Consider the following 21,687-nt stretch of genomic DNA (forward strand, 5'->3'; position numbering starts at 1 on the left):
ATCTGGCCCTGATCAGGTGAGCAACCAGAAGTCTGACTTGAAGAAAACAGACAAAAAAAAAGGTAACAGAATTATTTACAGGGAGAAGATGGAGAACAGCAGAGGTCACCAGAAGTGAGGTGACACAATAGAACGTGGAAGAGCAAATCAGAGGAACCAGCCAGTCTATAAAATGGGCAAGGAATAGAAAAAAATGCAGCCATTTTGCAAAGCAAGAAATTTGCCTCTCTCTGCAAGAGAAGCTCCCACAAAAGCCAGGAAAGCCAGCCCAGGTAGACTTACTCATTAACAAAGTCAGAATTAACTACGCTGTCATTGATGTCAGTGCTTCGCTTTGAGAGCATTTCATCTGCCTCACCCAGAGCACAGGAAGCCTCACAATAGCTCACTTCCACTGCCAGTAAAGTCACAACGTGTGCCAAGACTGTTCATTAATGAGAAAGCTGAACATGTTCAGGGTCATCACAAGGGAGTCTCTTAAAGCAAACTCACTTCTTGAGGAGAAATCCGAGGCACAAGGCAGCGATTCACGTATATTCTATCACCACCACAAATCAGAGCTGCATGCCACTGGCTGCACACAGGGGTGCAGTTACCTAAAGTGCTGCTCCATGCCTGCAAGGGCCAGGGGAGCTCACCTCAGTGAGGAGGATGGCCAGCATGTCCTGCCTCTGGAAGCGGATGGCCAGGTGCACGAGGGTGTAGCCCACGTCGAAGGCGGACGGGCGGTTCAGCAGCCGCACCTCGTCCGCCGTCAGCTGCCGGGCAATGTCCCCTCCAGACGACTTGTAGGCTTCCACAGCAGCCAAATCACCTTCCACAACTCCTGAGGGCAGAGAAACAACACACGGCTCGTTTTAGACAGCGAGGGAGCATTGTGGAACAAGCCACCTCATTTCACAGCTCACCTGTAGCTGTCCTGTTACAGGCCAAACAGACGATGATCAGCTAGCTGCATAGCAAGAAACTTGCCAATATTTTATTATTTTAGGCAGAAGACTACAAAATATTTACACTTACCTCATCTCTCAGACTATTTCTATTACCCACATTAGCTGGAAAGTGTAAGAGACCAAAAGCCAGCTCAGAAGTGGACCCATGATGAAACACCAGCAGTAACATACACACAAGTATTTCATTTGACCAGAGAGAAAGTCATTTCTTCACAGTACAGAGATTAGTTTGATTATTTTATCACAAATTATCAGATCATAGAAATAGGATCTATTGAAAGGTTTTTGGACTAAAAGTTTTATTTTTTCCAAACAGTACAAATGGTATGAAGCATAAATTTTTCTCTTCAGCTCACCATCTCTGCTACTAATGAAGCATGAGAGTTTCACTCAGGATACTCTATTAAATATGAATTAAGGAGAAATTAAATACACTGTGTGTATCTTCTAAAGCAAGATGAGAGGAACAATGCATGACCCCAATGTCTTCTAGAGTCCCTGGAAATCTTTGATTTCTGTGCCATGCTTCCTATGAAGACCAATCATGCTGAATGTATTCCTTAGCTGCAATTATCAGAATACACCACCAGTAAGATGTGGAGCTGTTAACAGGATCTGTTCCAACATAACACTTCCTAAATTTAGAAATTCCTTCAAATATATTCTATTTTAGGTACGTGGTCCACAAGAGAACAGTGCAGTGCTGAACTGAGGAAACAGAATAGTGTCCCTAAAGCCATCTTTACTGGAGCAGTAAATAGAATCTCACTCCTGAGAAGCAGCCCCTGTTGCAGCAGCTCAAGCAGAGAAGAGCACAGATGACAAATGAGAAAACCCTGTCCCTGTTTTCTGCAGCTAAACCTCCTTCCCAGCTCCTGAGAGCCAGCAGCTGAGTGGAGGCTGGAGATTGAGACCCAACTCCATCCTCCACTTCATTTGCTCACCAAGACATAAAAGCTGATGAACAGGAAAGGTCATCAAACCCAATCAGGACAATCACTCCCAATCAGGACTTGAAGTTAAATTAAAAAAGGAAAAAAACACAACACTTCCCGCCCCCTCAGCCCAAACAAGTAAAAATCCCCTACCAAAATTAAACAAACTCCAACACAACACACTGAAATGGCTGCTAGCAGAGAAGCACACCAACCACTGACTTGCTGGTTAATCCAGGATTTAGAAAAGCATTCTTAGCTCAGCCAAAAACTGTATTTTTGAATGCTGAGATTATAAAGCTTTCAGAAGAAACACAGGGGGAAAATGGATTATCAGTGCAAGACATTTCTCTACGAAGTTATCAGCTGTGCTGTGTAAGTGTCCACAGATAACAGCTTGATTATTCAACAGAGGTCTGAAGCAGAGAAGTTCCAAAACAATTCAACTGCAAACTTTAGTCCTACAGTGTCTACCCACTCATTCCAAAGTCCTAACGGGCCAGGGCAGAAGGAAAACCATACAGACAGTATTTTGTAGTTTGTGCTGCGTGTGTCTGTCTCCTGTAAGGAAGACATTCCTGTTCCTCTCCAGCACTACTGTCTCATTCAGTGCCTGTCCATGTATTCTCCCCTGATGAGGTCTGTCTGTCCAATTTTAGTTCTTGCTCTGTAGGAGTCAGAAGTGCCAAGTGTAGAACTTTATTTCCATGCAAGCAACATTTTTGCCACTGATAAGACAATTCCTCATGGCTGCTGCAATGATCATTCTAACCAAATACTCCAAACTGATGTTTTGTGTGTGTGTGTAAATTTGTATGTGTATCCAGATAACTGATCAAATTTCCCATGACCTGCCCTCTTAAAACAAGTTATACCAGAGCTTTGGCAAACCCAAAAATCAGAGGAAAGAAGAAATGTGATAGTAGAGCAAGTTCTCTGCTATCTTATGATATTTTATTATTATTACATTAATTTCAGAGAAGCACCTTGTTAAAGGCTAAAAGGCACATCAACCCTTTTTGTATTTTAACCTCAGTCCTATGAGACTCCTGTTACCACATTTGCACCTTCCACCACGTCCCCCAAGACAAACACACCAAAGACCACCCAAGACTGGTAGGTGGCCAGTCTGAGAATCCAAATATCCACAACTGATTTCAAAGTCCAAACAAATATCCCTAAAATGATCTTTTGGTGACAGATGATCAGACCCAAATCACATTCCGGCCAGCCAGCCTGTCAAGCAGTACATTTTACTACAGCCTACTACTGGGAAATTCATCATTTTAATTGTTCTTCCAGTCCCCCACCCTCAGCTGCTTATTATCATCCCACTCTTCATCAATCCTCAGCAACAACTGAGATCGAAGGCTGATCCTGAGGTGGTCATGTGAGGTTTGGAAATGCCTTTTTCAAGCACTAACTACTACAAGCTGCAAAAAGGATCCAAATCAGTGACATGTGCTCTGTGCAGCGCTGCCAGTTCTGGAAGTTTATTCCCACGTCTTGCAATACTTGACATTCCCACAAGCCCCATGTCCTAGAATTACTAAAATTGTTATATAAGCTGTCAGTTAAAAAGTGCATTTCTAAACTTTGCTGATGAGGTTTAAGCTAAAGACCAAGTAATACATCCAAACCAGGCAAACTGAGTATGCTTTCTAGGCCTCATTTAAAAAAAAAATAAACAAGGAAATGTATTTTTAGTAGTATTTTAGGTATAGGGTTGGTGTGCTGCATGACACAAACCAGCACAACTACAGCTCATGGAGAGATGGCAGTGTGACTGTGTGCATGAATGCTATCTGGTCATCCTCTGTTCTTTAATCAAAACAGGTAAAAATTACTCTTTATAGCAGGGGGAAGCATCAGGAAGTTTTTGTTTGTCTAGTCCAACTCAATACTGCAGGGCTGCTATTCCATGGGCATTACAAGCCTCCTTGGCCCCTCTGAGCCACAGCAAGAAGTTAACATTTCTCTTTACCTGTTCTACCAAATATCTAATCCACTGTAGCTACTTCAGAACAGGGAAAATTCCTGACAGCCCACCACGTGCCACCCTGCTTACAGAGCCAGTCTATACAATCCAAGGCAGCAGTGGACACAAAATATAGTAGTAACAGGCAGACTGTCAGAAATATGAACCAGAAAACACAAATCTTGCCCCAAAACTATGAGATGAATTTGCCTACATGCACCATGCCTGCAATTCTGAAATTCAGTATCGCCATACTAAAATGAGACCTGAATATGCTCGTATTGACAACAGGAGGCACATTCCTACAAAGGCTCTGATTTCTGTGGGATGAGCCAGAGCCTCCAATTCATTAAGTCTATTTAAACAGAGCTTTAAACCCCCACTGTTTATGAGAAATACTACAGAAATATTTACTGATGTTATAATTCCTTGCATTTCACAACACAGAAGTGCCTCATTACTTACACAAGCAGACTGAATTGTGTCCTGTGCCAGTTGGATTATTCCCCACTGACACCCACTGCATTCCCCACACTGGTGAAATGTCAAAAGGAAGAGTGGCATTTGCCTGAAGATTGTTCCCAGAACACTTGGGAGCCTCCAGGAGCTCAAACCCTTGTGAAGGCAGAGCCCTGATTGGCTTCAAGAGCAGCACAAATGCAAACACATCCCAGTGACTCAGTGCCTGCTCCTGATCCACACAACCACAGCTTTCCTTTAAAGTGGACTCCAGAAGTGTCCCTTTGCTGTTACCCCTGAATAGACCAGACTTTGTGTGCCCCCTAAAAAATTCTGCTTGGCCTAATGTAAAATCTTTGACTATAGTCTGACATCCTAAGGGAGAGGACAGATTGTCAAGTGCTGCACCCAAGTCATGAGAAAATACAACTACAAGTCAGAATTCTGCATTTACTGGTTCAACTGTGCTCCCATTTTGCAATTCAGGCATTTCCTCTTATTGGAAGACTTTCACAGCACCAGGAGCCAAGGTTTCTTTCTTCTTCTAGTAAAGGCCTGCCTGTTATGAACAGCACAGATCAGACATTTGCAATCTTAGTATATATTAAATGACAGAAATTTAAAAGGGTATTTCAAAAGACTAAATTTTAAAAAATATTAACCACCCAATTACAACTCTTACCACCTTGATCCTCCTACAGCTTTTACAACTTCCTTCTTTATTAGATGTCAATATTATCCTCATATTAAATAAGCCAGAATTAGCTGCTTAAACCAAACTATTCCAGCTTAAGGTGCTATTGTGTTTACTCTTTAGAACATGTAAATATTTATAGGGTTTAGTGCAGTTATATAAACTTGGAAAATATGCAAGATAGGCTTACAAGCATTACTAGAAAACCAAGTCCTGCTTTCCCTTAGTGCACTTTTCCAGTGGCTTCAGAACAGCCAGACAGAAAAGTTCCCAAGGAAAATACTACAGCACAGCCTTTATTGACTTCAGCATCTTTCTGATAGTTGTGGAGCACTGGCTGGCACAAGCTGCAAATGAAGTAGGCAAATTCTTTCAGCAGACTGCTGCAGTTGTGACTAAGCAAAGAACCACCTGGGATTAGGGATTTCTGGGATTCAAGGAGGCAGCAATGCCTCCAATAACCGTGTTCTTCATCTGAGCAGACTGCAAAAGGAAACACTTCATCTTAAGGAGGTCATTGTGCCTCCTGTGAGGGACAATGCCTTGAACTGCTTGGCAAGAGAAGGCAAATTGCTCAAACAACCAAGTCAGACATTTTAGAAGTCGGAAGTGGAGACAGCTCCTGCTGAAATATAAAGCAGATCAGAGACAGAGCCCTGTGCTGCTTCTCTTCTGCCACAGATACAACTGCAAGTGGTCTGTCATAGATATGCTCTCATTTACTCATCTAAGGACTAATCCTAAGATTGGTTTAAGTGCCAGCAAGACAGAGGCTGATCAACTGACCCACTAAAACCTAATTCTGACACCTGTTAAGAATCTCTTCTCCTCTAACACAGACTGCTGAGGACCTGTGGCATTCTCTGGAGCTGAGTCAGCCCTCAGGCTCCTCCAGCTCTTCACCAGGGGCTCATCAGGTGGCCATAAATGAAGTTTTATTGATAGTAAGTGACTCACAATTTCAGCCAGAGAAGAATTTCTCCTGAAGGACAAACTGCTTTGCAAGCAAATGTGACACAACAATTTATAAAAAAGAGGGGTTGTCTGAAAAACCTTTATGGGCCTTTTACACACCCTTCTGTCCCTTCTCTTTCTTGATTTCCAGGGCCTCCCTTGTCAGTATTAGTACACAATCAACAGCAGGCCACTCTCCAGGTAATGACAAACTTCTGTATATTAAGGTTTTTTTGATTCTTCAAGCTCAGCAAATTGCATCAGCTAAAAAAAAAAAAAAAAGTAAATACTTCCAAGAAGGCATATACCTTAGACTTGAAGCCATCCAATGCAAGAGAGGATAACTGTTGGTTATTCTTTGTTCCATGCAAACAGCTCTTCTCCCTACATACAATCCATGTAGTATGTTTTGAATATATCATTACAAGATGAAGCAGCACAGATGTAAGAACAACTGTTTAAAGATGTCCTTCTCCCTCTCCAATCTGTCACAGGCATCCACACCCCTTGTTACTTGCAGGGTTGTACCCCAAAGGGAGGCTAGACAGTGGAAAATCATTAAAGTTAATAATTAAAGTTAACCATCAGGGCTTCTAAGGGAAATTGAAATAATTGGTTTTAACATGATCATTTATTCAATTATTTGTAGCATAAAATATCACAGTGTTTAAGAAAAGTAGTCAGGAGACCAAAGTAAAAGGAGTTATCATTTTCTGCAGGCAGAGTTCTCCTTAGTCTCAAAGATATAAACACACAAATGTAAAGCATTTACGACAGGACAGATGTCCAAGGCACAATGACAATCCACAGAGCTCTCCCAGCCAGGTGAGAGTTGTGATCTTACATCACTGCTACCTGGCACAGCAGCCAAGTCATGCTTCCCACTGTCCCAGGGGAACAGGGAAGGAGGCTGGGCTGTACAAATCACACCAGGGACTCTTCCCCCTCCACCCATCCCCACAGGCACCGTCTGAGTGCCCAGGCACGGCCAGCGTGGCAGGGCATCACCTGGCAGTGAGTAATCCATGCTGCACTTCCCTAAACAGCTCCAGCCCAGCCTGACAGCTGCAAGGAGAGGTGCATGGCCTCTCCTGGCCTCCAGCAGCCTGTTCCCACCCACACACTTCCCACTCCCTAGCACGGCACAAACAGAAGCATCAAGGTTCAGCTTTACCCTGGATGTGATGAGGAAGTCAGTCTGAACTTACTACACCAGCAAAAGGAAACAAAATCCCTACAGCCCCCACAAAAAACATCCCCTAATCCAGCTTCATTTTCAAACACCCAGGAGGACAGAAAGGGGCACCTGGGACGACTCTGGGTGGCAGTGCCAGCTGAAAGCACCTTGGTCATGTCAGTTCAGTTCCTTCAGGCTGCCTTTATAAATACTCAGAAGAGCCAGAGGCTCTGCAGGACAGAGCAGGAGGTGCCTCCGTGTCTCCCGGAGCTGCAGGGCAGCCTGGGACACAGCCCAGCCAACTCCATACCAACGTCTGGCCAGGGAGACTCTCCTTGCCCACAGGGCTTCTGAAGGCCTGGGTAACATATCTGGCACTAATTCAAAACTCTAATGGCATAAAAAAAAAACCCTGTAGGAGAGATAAAACAGTTGACAAAGGAAAAACTAAGCAGACATATGTAGGAATACTAGGAATGAACTTACAGTCCTTTTAAGGATGTACTGCAAAACAAGATTCATCACAGATTGCTCTAAATATTTTGGATTTGTTTAAGAAACACACTCTTAGTGGTTTCTTTCACAGAGCTAAGAAGAATGTGTGCCTACTTGATTTGGGAGGCACCATCCCCACAGGGAGCTCTGGCCCATGACAGCAACACCCACCTTACTGACCTGAACCAAGAGAAGAACACACTCTTGCAGCAGGTGATAAACAGGTGGAGGAGAAAGGAAAAGGAGAAGAAATGCAGTTTACTTTTAATCTAGCAGTTCAAGCTCAGGAGTTGCACTCACAACTCAAGAATCCCCAGCAGTGCCCTGCAGCAAACACACTCTGCCAGCAGCACTGTCAAATGCAGCCCTGAAGTGCCAGGAGATGGGAAGCTCCAGGGTAACACCCAAGCAAACTCTGGATGCCAGAGAGGTTTTACAGGCACAGCCATTCTCATCCATTTGTACTCCTTAAACCCACAGCCAGCCGAAACCAGCTTCACCAGGCCCCCCAGTAACTCCTGATTGTTGCACATGCCATTCTGTAAGTCCCACAGGCCACCAGGACTGCCTGACAGTCTCTGCCACAGGTACCATAAGTTATAGAAAAGGTAATAAAAGTTTAATTTAAGTATACATCAGTTCCCTCCCCTAAGAAATGAGTCACCTTGGACTCAACATTAATCTTGTTCTAGGCCACTATGGTAGAAAACATTGGTGTCATTGCAGAAACCATTTGTAATTCCTCTTTGTAATTTAAACTGGCATTTGGAGGAAGCCAGTAAGCCACACTTACTCCAGTTTCTGCTAGGATTTTAATAAATTTTAACCACATGAATCAGTTTAAAATCTCATCTTTCTGAGAAAGAATCACCCAACAGATACAATCACTCTGAAAAAAACAGGTCAATAAAAAAAACAAGTACATTCAAGTACATTTGCTGGCAGAGTTTGAATGGGGCAATACCACTAATCCTTCTGATTTGGAAGGAATACCCTCCATCAAGGGAACTATTCATGCTGAAAGGCAGGAGTTGCACTCATCACATTTTGTCCAGCCTGGATTTGCAGGGAATAGAAGCCTTGATGACATGTTTACTTACCGAGGTAGGAAAAGCATTAATGGATGCCTCCAACAGAACAAAAAAAAATACAAACACACATAAAAATACAAACACACACACACCTTCTTAAATCTACTTTATACACATCACTCCATGTTTCAGCTAAAAAAAAACAGATGTGGAAAAGAGTGGTCTAATATGTGTTTTTTAATGAAACTTGACATTAAATTTAAGATCTAGTAAAAAGAATTTTGTACTGGAGTTGAGATGTGAAGAGGGATTTCAACCAAACAGCTGTCCTAAAGTATCAGACATTTTCCTTGGTACCTTCTGACAGATAATATCTTCTAAGAGAAAAGAAAATAACCACTCTGCCAAGAATTCCTCCTACTCCTTTAATCTTTATTTTTAACTTCGGGGTTTACTTTACAAGTTAACTTTTTAACAAAAGATGGATTCAAAGCAAATGGACCCTCCATAACTGACTGAGCTTAAACTTGAGAGGTTTCAGTCTGAAGCCCCCAAATCCTTGTTAAGCACCATCTGTCAGATGGAGCAGGGTAACACACAAACTCTTGGCCATCAATGTTCACAAATTTACTTGGTATTTAACATGAACTTGTCCTATTTTATAATTTTGCTTGGCTAAGGACTGACAAGTGTTCAGCTCAGCTAAAACTTCCCAAGAGTTCCAGATGGCAAACAAACAGAACTCACTAAGTAACAGTGACCCACTTGATTTCAATGGTAAAAACAGATGCTTTAGGCAAAAAATATTCAATTGACAGTTAAACTGGTTTAAGTACGTCCCACTAAGATCACAAGCAGAAATTTAGCTTATTGCTTTAATGGTTACTGGCTAAACTGGTGTATTTTTCTAGCACAGATACAGTACACAACAACCAGAGACAAGCACAAGAGAATCCATGCAACCTCCATCAATCTTCCTATCGTTATTCCTATTACAAGGAGTATTTTGGGAAAAAAAATGGTATCTGCAATATGCAAAATGAAATTCTGAGATGAAGGAGAGATAATTAACAGCTTTGCTGGTTCCTCTGCCCCCATCATCCCTCTCCCCCAGGAGTACAGTAGGTGTTAAAGTTAGAGAAAAAAATCCATGAAAGCTTTCAGCAGGCAGCAGTAACAATCAGCACACAACTCCACCTGCATTCTGCTTTTCTCACCAAGATCCCTTCAGACCAAATCATTATTGCATTACAAAACTTCTAGGAACATGGTTTTGGGTTTTATGTACAACTATATAGTCACAAGCAACATCAAATACTTGCAGACCCATGTTCTTAAATATAAATACAACCCTTCCCACACAGGTTAAATCAGAAGGTGTGAAATATTTTAAGTAATATTAGAATAGTCAAAAAAATCACTTTTGAAAAACCAAAGGGAAAAAATAGCCTAATATTTAATACAATTGTTATCAGAATGCAAGATAAATACCCTTGTAAGGCAGAGGAACAACCTCCAACAACTGACCCTTGGTACTCAATAACTTAAAAAAATACCACACAGAATTTCAGCTGCTTCATTTCAGAAGGAAAAAATGTTGTAAGGAACTGGAGGTATCAGGAAATACTGAGGCATCTCTTTCCAAAAGGAAGTGTGCATGTCTAACTACTCACACAACACAAAAATAAACCAGAATATTTATTAGCTCAGAGAAACCAAACGCAGCATAGCCACAAAAACATTTACACCTGATCAAATATGTTAAACAAAGCAGCTCCACTAATTAGCTTTTTGATTACAACAACCATGAAGTGACTTTGTGAAACATTAAGGAACAGCATGAGACATACTAGTAGAGCCAGAGTTTCAAACGAAGTGTTTTACTCTAAAAATAGTTGCATATTTCAAGTGTTGAACCTGCTCGTATGCTGGGGCACACGATATCTGCTTCTGGGAAGCTACAGCACAGAAGTTAACTCACAAGGTCAAGAACTGAAGAAAACCCTGCTCTCACATGGCTCTGTTCTTTAACAGCACTGCGAGAATTATCCAGCATTTCCTTAGGAAAGCACTAAAATACAAAGCAAAATTGGTATTTGAATGTTTTTTGAAGCAGCTGACTACAAAAATACTTTCAGAAAGCCTGTAAACATTTACAACACAGTATGTGTATTAATACAACATTATTACTTTCAAGGTCAGTATTACACATGCAGTTTCTTGGAGCTACATATTTTGGTGTTATTTTTAACATCTGACAGAGCATCTTGTACTGTTGCAAGCTCTACACTGTTTACAAATACTCCCAAGCTGCAGCTGCTGACTCTACAGAGCATGTCTTGCCATAGCAAAAAGAAGAGTAATTTTAATTATCCATTAATGGTATTTTTTACAGTACTACATGTACTTGTGTTCTGTAGATTTGATTTGTAATTTTTCCACCTTTTGACAATTACAGGGAACAACAAGCTTTGGTTACAAGAATATCCATTTCTACAAAAGGTCAAAAAAGTCCGAGTACACTTGAGAGACACGTCTAACCCTGTTCAGATTATGGATGAACTTCACAGCCTCTCTCAGCAGGTGCTATTTCAGGAACCTCTACATTAGGCTTACTTTTTTAAATGGAAATGCAGAGATAAAAAAAAAACCTGGTTTGAAATCAAATGCCAAGTTTCTGTTTTAATTCTTCATCCTCCCAAAATATTTAACCACCAGCACAAGAGCAGAAGGTAGCAGTAAACAACTTACCCACACAAGCATTTAGGAACAGCCAGTCAGTCTTTTTCATTCTATTTTTTATTTGCTTTAGTTTTTTGAAGTCAACTTCAAGCTCCTCCTTGCTGCCAACAGCTCCAGCCAATTCAATTCTTTGGAAGTCCATTTTCACATCAGATTCACGTTTGGTTGTTGGTGGAGATCTTCTTTGGCTATTACCACTACTACAGCTGCCTCTCCACCGAGCCCTGTCTTGCTCGTTTATGATGGAAGAAGCCTCTTCTGTGTCTGCCAGTTCTATTGCTTCAATGTTGTTGGGTCTGGGGTGGTCACATACAACACATTTCCTGGCCTTGGCCCAGTTTTCATATGTACAAACAGAACAAGTCCAGTGCTGAGCCCTTGTGTTTAGTTTATTTCTGTCATTGTATTCCTCACACGGATCCACAGAAAAAGGGACCGGTCTGGAGCCGGAGCCTGAAGACTGAGGGGACTCCGTGGGACTCCTGGTCCTGCGCTGAGACAAGCACTGGGTACACCTTATAGCTCTTGGCCAGTTCAAGTACGTGCACATGTGGCACGACCATTTATTTGCACTTTCCATACTGTAGGATGATTTAACCCTTGGTCTTGCACTGGAATCCGGGCAGATCAAAGGACTGCTCCCTCCTTCAGTGCTCGTAGGATCCCAGTCCCTCCCGATATCACTGGAACCACTTTTGAAAGGATCTTCTGTGATAATTGTTCCACTGGGTCTCTGGGCACGACACATGGTGCACTTGATTGCAGAAGGCCAATTCTCATATGTACAATACTCACAGGCCCATTTAATTCCACGCTCTGTCATCGTGCACTCCTTGAAATGAACTGCGGCGAGCAGAAAGCTGAGGAGTCAGAACACACCATCAGTACACAGTGCCAGCAAAGGAGCTGCTCAAAACAACAAATGAATGAGATTTAACCCCGTGGATATAAAAATCAGGCTGGCCTAATGGGCAATCTTTTTTATTTCATATTCTTACAACATCTAAGGGGAGTAAAATCATATGAAAAGGGTAAGACTTGACCTACCGGCATTTTACATGCAGATTTCGAAATTTACAAGTGCAAAAATGAGAAAAAACCTCAGTCCTGCATTTCTGAAACTCTTCAAATTTGCACAGAGACTTCTAAACAAATTCAGAATACCCATTAAGCACTGACAATACTGGAGAAATGACCGGTACAGCTACAGAAACAAGTTATAAATATTAAATTTTTAAAATAAAACTCCACGTGAACACAGCAGTACAAGAAAAGGAACACAGAGTCTAAGTCCTGTAACAGACCTCACAGGATTTGGAAGTACAGAGTGTATCAGGTGGGCAGTTACACAGTGAGTAAGCAGTTCTTTCAGAAAAGGAGGCTGTTGGAATTTACATAAAATATTTACAATTTGAAAACTTTAGAAATGTGCTTAACCAAGACTTGACTGGACATCACCCATATCAGAAGTATCACAAAGTGAAAATGCCACTTGAAAGCAAGCACAAGCACTGTGTGTTGGCAGGCTAAGACAGGATTTTCATGCTACAAATTCAGATTTCAACTCAATTCCAACTCACTTTTTCTCTAATGAAGAGGGGATTCTGTCTTCATGCTGGCTCAGACCTTTTCTTCAGATTGCTGAATATAAAGGATGAGACTAAGCAGATAACTATTCCTGTAAACAAAATGAAAACAGACTCATTATAGGTTTCCTACTGGACCTGAGTAACCAGAAAGTTAATTATTAAATGCCACACCTATTCTAATCCAAATTTACTTGGTTAAACCCAGTCATGACCTGCTGAGGCCACGAGAGACTGGTTAAAATAAACCAGTATTTATAAAAAAAACAGTGGCCACACAAAGTGATCAATGTGCTGAAGTAAAAGAAGTAGATCCAAGCAACAAGTTCACACCAAAACATCCATGAACACTCTTACTGCAATCTGAAACTCTGGATGGGGAAGGCAGAAAAAGCTTTGTGTAGAGAGCATAATAGAGGGAAAGGGTGAGGCAGGTAGATAAAGGACAACCAGACTAATGTACACAGCATTTCCTCCCCTACCCCAGAATAGTTACCCAGAGTGTAAAACTCAAAGTGCTAGTTTTAAGAAGACAAATACAAATTTTAAGAAGGCAAATACTGATTAAATACAAACTTGTCACATCACTTGACCAACACTTCTTATTTATCATATTGCAACTCTCTCAGCTAACAAAACCACCCAGAGCCCAGGAAACTAAAACTCACAAGCTGCACAACAGGATTAAATTCAAAACAAGACACATCAACCCAAAAATTAGTTAATACCTGTCCCCCAATTAGCCAGTGTTTTATGAGTTAGTACATTCTTCACTGAAATACCTTCACACACACCTTGCTCTATCAAGGCATAGCTGAGACTTCTACTTAAATTTGTCAGCCTTACTCCTACTGTCTCCTCCTGAGGACTCCAGCACTGAACACGGGTTTTTTCCAAGAGCTCAAGTGATCTATTCAGCAGATCAGGTGGCTGCATGAATGAGGGGCTATCGCATGGCCAGGACAGAGGAGAGGGCAGCACTATCCTTTTCCATAGCAATCCATATTTATGCTGCATGAAAGCTCAGGAGCAATCAGGAACACAGAAAGCTCTCATAGAGCTCGGGTTCCATAGTACTGGTTTGAACAGCCTGCAGAGCACTTCACTCCCACCTCTACATTATAGAACTGTGTCACACTGAGGAATGTGCTGAAAAGGCAATCAGATTTCCTGCTGCTTCCCCTCCACCATTCCTGACAGATGTCCATGCCCTTTTATAATGGGGAAAAAAGGAGCTGGATCATATCAGGGACCCCATATCTGTGACAAAGTAAGCGAAAAATGTATACATATATACAGGAGAATACAAAGTTAATTTGATTTTACTAAAGATGACTTTGCAAGGAAGACTTTTTGGGAATTCTAAGGAAAAAAGATTTCTCTATTTTGCCAAAGCACCTCCTATATTAATACACTAGACACCAGTTTTATCTATTCCATTTGGTCAAAGCTTTTCCCCCAATTCTAAAAATAAGGTTTTTAATTACTTTCTTAATAAGCTTCTTCTCTCTAGAAATAAGAGTTTTTTAAGGAATTAATGTTTTGTAGTTAGAAACATGGGAGAGTTGAACAGGGTTTTCAGAACAGAGAAGGCAGGAGCACATTGTCCGTGCACCTGCCCCCTGCCACCAACAGATTGTGCCACTAAGGACCACCAAAAGTGGCTGTCCCAATACTCCAGTGCTTGAGAATAATTCCTACTGGAGCAGAAGTTGGTTAGGTTAGAGTAGGTGATGCTTCCCATCAAATCCATAAACAGTCTGTGATGGGTATCTGTAACTGTACATGGTTCCTTCCCTGCCCTAGTTTGTAAGGCTTTAAACAAAGCAGTTCCCACTGCAGACAAATCTCAACCCACATTTGGGACGGGGCATGAAAACAAGACATCATCTGTTTTAGTGATATTAAGACTGGCACAGGAGATTGCAGCTCAAGTTGGAAAGCAGCTGGCTGCAAAAACAATCTAAACAAGTACTGAGATACTACTTAGGAAACAAAATAGCTCAGGACATCCCACATTACAGGAAAGCTTTCATACCTACCACAAGATCAGCTTTTTAGCTGCAATTATCTTCTGTGCCCCTTAAAAAGCAGATGCTCTCAGACGTAATTCTTAGAGAAGCCGAGTATCTGCAGCTTTGAAAGCCTCTGAGGTATGAGCTCACCACCCCCAAACACAAGGCTTCGGGTTATTATGAAGTAAAGAATATAAAAAGGCTCAATAGAGCAACACAATTTCTCTTCCTTGACAGCTCTGCCAACACCAAGTACAGTGAGGAAATTCAGCATTGGTGTTTTTTTACTGTTTTTCACTTGATCTGACCTCCAATTCTACCCACCATGGTAGCTACCCATAGATGGATCTGGTGGGAGCAGAGCTGGAGGTCAGAGACACCAGACCCATCCAAGTTTGTTTACATCAGGAACTGCAGTGACAGGACAAGGGGAAATGGCCTCACATTGAAAGGGAGTAGGTTTAGATTAGGTATTAAGAATCAATTGTTCCTTGTGAGGGTGGGCAGGCCCTGGCACAGGTTGCCCCAGAGAAGCTGTGGCTGCCCCTGGATCCCTGGAAGTGGCCAAGGAGTCTGGAGCAACAGGGATAGTGGAATGTGTCCCTACCCATGGCAGGGGATTGGAACAAGGTGAGCTTTAAAGTCCCTTCCAACTCAGACCACTCTGTGATTCTCTGATTTACTGGTGGTACAGCATCACCATCCAGCCGCAGAGTTTGAAGCTTATTACATTTTTTCCCAATTACTTCTTTGACACTGTTTTCAAGTCAACTTGTTATTTTAGATTCCTCACAGAGGAGAAGCTGAATCATGGAGCACCTCCTCTGACAGAGAAATAGCAATACAGTGACTGTGAAGTGCAGGTGCATGCCTTTATGCCCAAAAAGCACGAGCAGGCAAGAAATTAAAACCCACAAAACTTCAAACAAATTCCAGTTGATCAGTTTAGACAGTGTGCTGAGTATCTTCTGGCCACACTTGTAGAGTAACTCAATACACTGAATAGAAAAATATATTAAGTTCTGATAAATAAGGAACAAAAAAACAAACAAACAAAAAAAAACCAAACCAAAAAAATCAAAACCTTATCAGATCACCCTTTTACTACATGAAGTCAGGTGTAAAAGTTCTCCAACAGCACTTTTATGACAGGATATATCACGCTCCCTCAATTTAATTATTCGCTGTGTCCAGAAGTTGTTTTTCCTTTGGCTCAGACAAGGAACAATATGGAGCTCCACTTCATTAAACTATCAAGCCCTCCCTGCAAACAGGCCAGATGCTGATTTAGACCAGTCTACACCACGGATTTTTGTTGGGATGGTGCTGGCTGAAACCGTACGTAATTACACCGATCAAATCAGTGTTCCTACCTCCAGTTCACTTTGTTCATGTCTATGGATGTTCAAATAAAACTGCTTCTGTGTTTAGAGAGAAAAAGGGAGCCCAAGGTGCCAGCATCAGCCTTCAGCAAGACTTGCAAGGCGATTCAAGAACCACCCTCCTTCCCCCCATGCAGCTGCCTCTCACAGGCTGCTCCAAAAAGAAAGGCAGGCTGGTTTCTTTATTTTAAAAACATTAAAGCAACTTGTCAGATGAAAAGAGAAAAGGGATCTCTATAACCAAATGCAGAATCTATTAACACAGCACTTCAGGAGTATTGAAGTAAAACTCTTCACAAATCCTAGCCTTATTTTCCAAGGTGGACATTTACTGACCTTCTTCTCGTAACTTACCAAACTTACTCCACCTTCAGCTATTTGCTCTTCTTTCTCAATAATTCAGTATAAGCCTCCACAGATCAGAATATTAAAAGCAGAAAGCTTGAACTTGGGCTTCTGTAGTTTGATGGGAACTAACAGTAAGCTCCACTGTCATCTCCTCAAATTAATTTTAATAAAATTAAGAACCTTGACCTCATCAATGGAACAAACATATCAGATCAGCACTGAATCTGGAAGCTTTGCAGTGGTATCTATGTATTATAATAAAGAATGGAAAGATTATTGTGAAGCCACAAACACAGAAGCATTTTCTGCATTAGACTGAACACACTGAAGCAAGGAATTTAAAAAACAAGCGTAGTTTGCTTTGGTTGTTAGGACAATTCTTTAAAAAGGCAATGATTCAGTCCCAAACAGAGCAGCAGAAAGGAGAAAACACTCTGTCATCTCAGCAAAAGAGCACTGGAATAATTTTCTGCAAGCTGCTCTATGAGGTGGGGGTTGCACTTAGGAAACGTTGATTTCCTTGAAGAACCCCAGCTGGCTGTGCGCAGTGCCGACAGCAGGAACTGGACCCACACTGCAGCAGCCACAGAACGCAGAACCCTTCTCACCAAACACATGCAAGCAGGGTTGGGAGGCTCTGTCAAACTGCATCATCCTCCCATCCTCAGGGCTGCTCCAAACACACACTGATCACCTCTGCTCCCCTGAGCTGCTCCTCTGCTCCCCCCAGCACCGGCGGCAGGGACGAGGCTGCTGTCTCAAGAGCAGCATCATCCAGTTAAGACTGGCACAAATCTGAATTCCACTGAAGAGCCAATCACTCCCATGCACATCACAACACAGTTCATAAACTACAGCAGTAATGGTGCATGACAAAAAAACCTGTAAATAGTTACTCAGTTCCAATTAAAATATTTTCAATCTAGCATGTTAAGTGACTTCAAACATTTTCTTCAGTTTTGAAAGCCCAGATCACCAAAAATACTCCTTACTGCAGATTTTTAGGTATGACCTGCCTCACCAGCTAAAACTTTTCCTCTTGTAAGTGGGGAATGAGTTAAAATCCAGGAGACCTCAGCTCTCACAAAGAAACACAGTGCAAGAAACACAGTTCTCTTAACCAAAAAAAAGCAAGAAAGTAAGAATTAACTTCTGAACATATTCAGAAGTCTGTTCATTGGGTGAATTCAGATGGGTTTCATTTACATAAAATTAATAAAAATGTTGTTTTCATTCTGCTTTATGGATTAGTATCTCATTTCAAAGCATCTTAAATCTACTTTATTAGGTATTTATGGTATTCAGAAAAATTACGCTGATTTTGCTTCAGCTTTCTTTTCAATATTCTATTCACACTTCCAACCCAACTGCTGACTTTTCATAAGCAAAAGAATTGATATGCAGCTTTAATGCAAGAGGATGTCCAATTTTGCTAATGCTCCATGCACTAAGAAGGAAAACAGCTGGGAGGTTTCTGATCTTTGGAGACATCTGAAATACAAGACTGACAATGAACTTTAGGTCTACAACTTAATGTAAACGGATGTGTCTGCAAAAGCTGGAAACTCATACAGAATTAAGAGATATTTGAGAATAGTAAATATTTTCTCTTTCTGCTGTCTTTTTTTAAATTTTAATGTTTATCTTTTGAAGCATTTCTGTGCTCTTAGCCACTACAGTTAACCTTCTTGTGTAATTTGCATGGTGAAAGTTTGCATTTTATTCATTACTCATCTCAAACTCCATCTAGCTCTATTACATTTGTGACTAAAAGCTAAGAACATCTTAACTGCTGAAAACAACCTATAAAAACCCAGTAGCAGCAGCTTGCTGTTCAGTTCTCTTTCTCTGCCAGGGTTGCTTTTTTGTTTTGTTTTAAGCTCAATTAAAAGTGAACAACTGTCCAGATGAGATGTTACTACACATTAGTCCTTGGACTAAATACAACCGACTGCTTAGAAACCACCACCATTTGGGCAAACAAGGGTAAGCAGTTTAGCAGTTACATAATGCATCTCCCACACAATACTAATCAAAACCCAACAAAATGACTTAAAATAATGAGCTATGGTAGAAGATTTGCATAAATACTGCCAGCAGTGTTTAATGAATTTGACCATGAACAGCAACAGATGAATATCGACTTAAGATCTACAGTAACAAACACACACAATAAAACAACAGAACTGTTAAAACTTCATTTTTATAAAGACATTAGCCTTGGACAAAGTACAGAAGTTGAACAAGATGTTTCTTTCTAAAAAGTGAGGTCAAATACAAAAACAGTTTATCTGTGTTTAGACTGTGCCTCAAACACCAGACCCATTTTTGTTTAGCTCTCAGCCATCCTCACACACAAGGAGGAAAACCAGATGTCACGCTCTGACTGAAAACACACTGTGGACTCAGACATCAAAACCCTGAAACACTTAAACCTGTCCAACAGCAAGAACATTACACCAAGACTTGTACATTTTCTTGTAATTATCCCCTGGACCTCCTCAATACTGGCTGACCATAAATTAGAGCAGGGCTACACACGAAGTCACCATTTAGAGGAGGAAAACCACCTGTCTCCAAAGGAAGCATGGAAACACACGCTCAGCATCCACTATTGGGCAGTTTGCTCCTAATTAATGACAAGCCACATTCACACACAGCCAAGGACTGTCTTTGGTACAAGCATTTCCCATTGGAATACACTTAAGGCAAGTCCCAGTTCAAGTGAGCCAAACAAACTACACTCATTTTATCCAGCTCTTCCTAAGATGCTGGCAAGGCAGCAAAGTATCAAAAAGAGGAAAAAAAGAAAAAATAGTAGCAAAAATGGTATTATCACAGCACACAAAGTCCACTAGCATGGATGCTGCTGCTTAACACAGTGCAAAGAACTAGTATCAAACACCACAGGGAAGACAAATCCAAATTCCTTCTAGAGACACTGATACTAGTTCTGTTTTTTTTTTTTTAACCATGTGATTAGTAATCTGTATTTTATAATTATTATGGATTATTTCATAATCTACATCTCTGAGTTAATCACTGCAGGGCACTCTGCACTCCTGGAAAGTTTCAGAGTAACAGCTCTAAAGCAGTACTAACAGGTTCTGGAGTGGGAGTAAGTTTCTACTAAAGGCAACACTGAACAACCTTCTTTAAATAAGCCCTTTAAAAGCCACGAGGTGACATTTCTTTTCATCCCTACAAAGCTAAACAGCAATGGAGAGGTAAAAAATAAAAAAGTAACTAGTCCAGCAGCCCATCTCAGCCCTTCAGAGCAAGCTAAAAATGAGCTTCTCAGCAGGCATCAAGTAAGGGGAAGCCACTGCAGGTAAAACCTGAGCCCACTGGCCCGTCTGTCAGATGGTGTCAATGACAGGCAGAAGTCCAGGACAGAACAGCCCTGACCCACCAGGGCACTGAGAACCAGTAGAAACCAGAAGTTGATCATCAACACTTCTTGAACTCAAGACCTTCAAGAACTTCCAGGGGAGTACTGAAATAACAGCAAGGAATAAATCTGCCAGCTCTACAGTCTCTACAGATCCCTGCTTAGATACTGGGAAGATGATTGGAGACTCAAGGAAAACTTTCAAGCCCATTAACCACAAGTCAAGCTCTCGCAATGCACTTATGGTCCCAACAACCACAAAAAACAAGATTCTCTCATAAACCAACATTCATAAAACAAACTTCCTATTTTTTGCTGGAATTATACACATTTATGAGATTTATGACAGATGTTTTTCTTCCAAGATAATCAACTGACTGTACCAAGAACCACAGAGTTTTTAAATGAGTGGACCTATAAAAGTGTCTGTGAATTCAAAGTCACAAAAAATTACTGATCAAAATAGTTCTAATACACTGAAAAAAAAAAAAAAAACAAAAAAAACAAAAACAACAACCAACCAACCAAAAAACCAGATCACTCAAGTTCATTTTTCCTTCCAGACTCACAGAAGTCACAGAAATCATGGTTCTGACAGCTTTCTTTAGCTCAGGAACCTCAACTCCTGAATAAGTAGAAGTTACCAAGAAAACAAACATACCTTCCCGAAGTTTCTTAATGCCCACAACTCCTCAGTAACCCCAACTTTCTCTGTTTTATTAGAAACAGCTTCTCAGGACCAGATGCTAACTCAAACTGAAGTCAAAGAACCACGTGGAGGATTTTGAAACGTTAACATTTGATTACAGAAGTAATGGCAAAGATAACCCAAATAAAGCAGCACCGTGCCTTGGCTTCTGGCACAGCGGGAGGGAGGGGAAGAGGAGAAGGCTGCAGCCTCCTTGCTCACAAGTCACAGTTCCAGACACAAGTCCTACTTACACAGCTCTATTTCCACGTGCCAAAGCAGACACAAGTCCATCCTTCCAGCCCCACATTCCCTGGACAGCAGGCTACATGTCTATTTTCACTCTGTACCTAGTTCACAGCACTTCGTGTATTTTCAGCTCAGTTCTGAACTTAAATACAATCTTAAATCCTGTGTCTTCTCCAGCACTTTTCTTAGAAGTAATAACTGTCCTTAATGTAAAATTTGCAAGCCATTCTCAGGAAAAAAAAAAATCCAACTTAGTAGATCATAATAAAAAATAAACAATCAAAAAAAACAACAACAAGGCATGCAGTAGTATCCTTGTCTTAAGAACATGCAGAACAGATTACATCAAGACAAATCCAAATAACCAAAGAGAAAAATGCCAACTTAATTTTATCTCCTGTACAGTAGAAAATGCAGAAGGGCTGCAAATTTGGCTGCTTCCTAGGCAAGATGCTCTGCACATACCAGTCACTACCAATCCTTCCACTGTATTACCTCCACATATTCCTTGTAAAAAACCTACTATTCCTGCTGCTTTCTTGAGCCAGGGACTCCATATCAGCTCCCTCCTGAAGACAGTTCCCTCTTCAAACATCACTGCCCTCATTCC

At 41.2% G+C, this 21,687-nt stretch overlaps 1 protein-coding gene across 2 annotated transcripts in view; it reads right to left on the minus strand.

Annotated features, from left to right (window-relative positions):
- Nucleotides 1-21,687, minus strand: part of ZRANB1 (zinc finger RANBP2-type containing 1) — a 44,273-nt gene that overhangs the window by 19,358 nt on the left and 3,228 nt on the right. For both annotated transcript variants that reach the window (XM_053983269.1, XM_053983270.1), the window contains exons 2-4: nt 12,999-13,096; nt 11,428-12,278; nt 639-826 (exon numbers count right to left, since the gene is read on the minus strand). In XM_053983269.1, the coding sequence (XP_053839244.1) occupies nt 639-826; nt 11,428-12,241 (1,002 nt within the window). In that variant the 5' untranslated portion in view covers nt 12,242-12,278; nt 12,999-13,096. The remainder of the gene's footprint in view (nt 1-638; nt 827-11,427; nt 12,279-12,998; nt 13,097-21,687) is intronic.

Source organism: Vidua macroura, chromosome 8 (genome assembly GCF_024509145.1).
Source record: "Vidua macroura isolate BioBank_ID:100142 chromosome 8, ASM2450914v1, whole genome shotgun sequence".
Classification (NCBI taxonomy): Eukaryota; Metazoa; Chordata; class Aves; order Passeriformes; family Viduidae; genus Vidua; species Vidua macroura.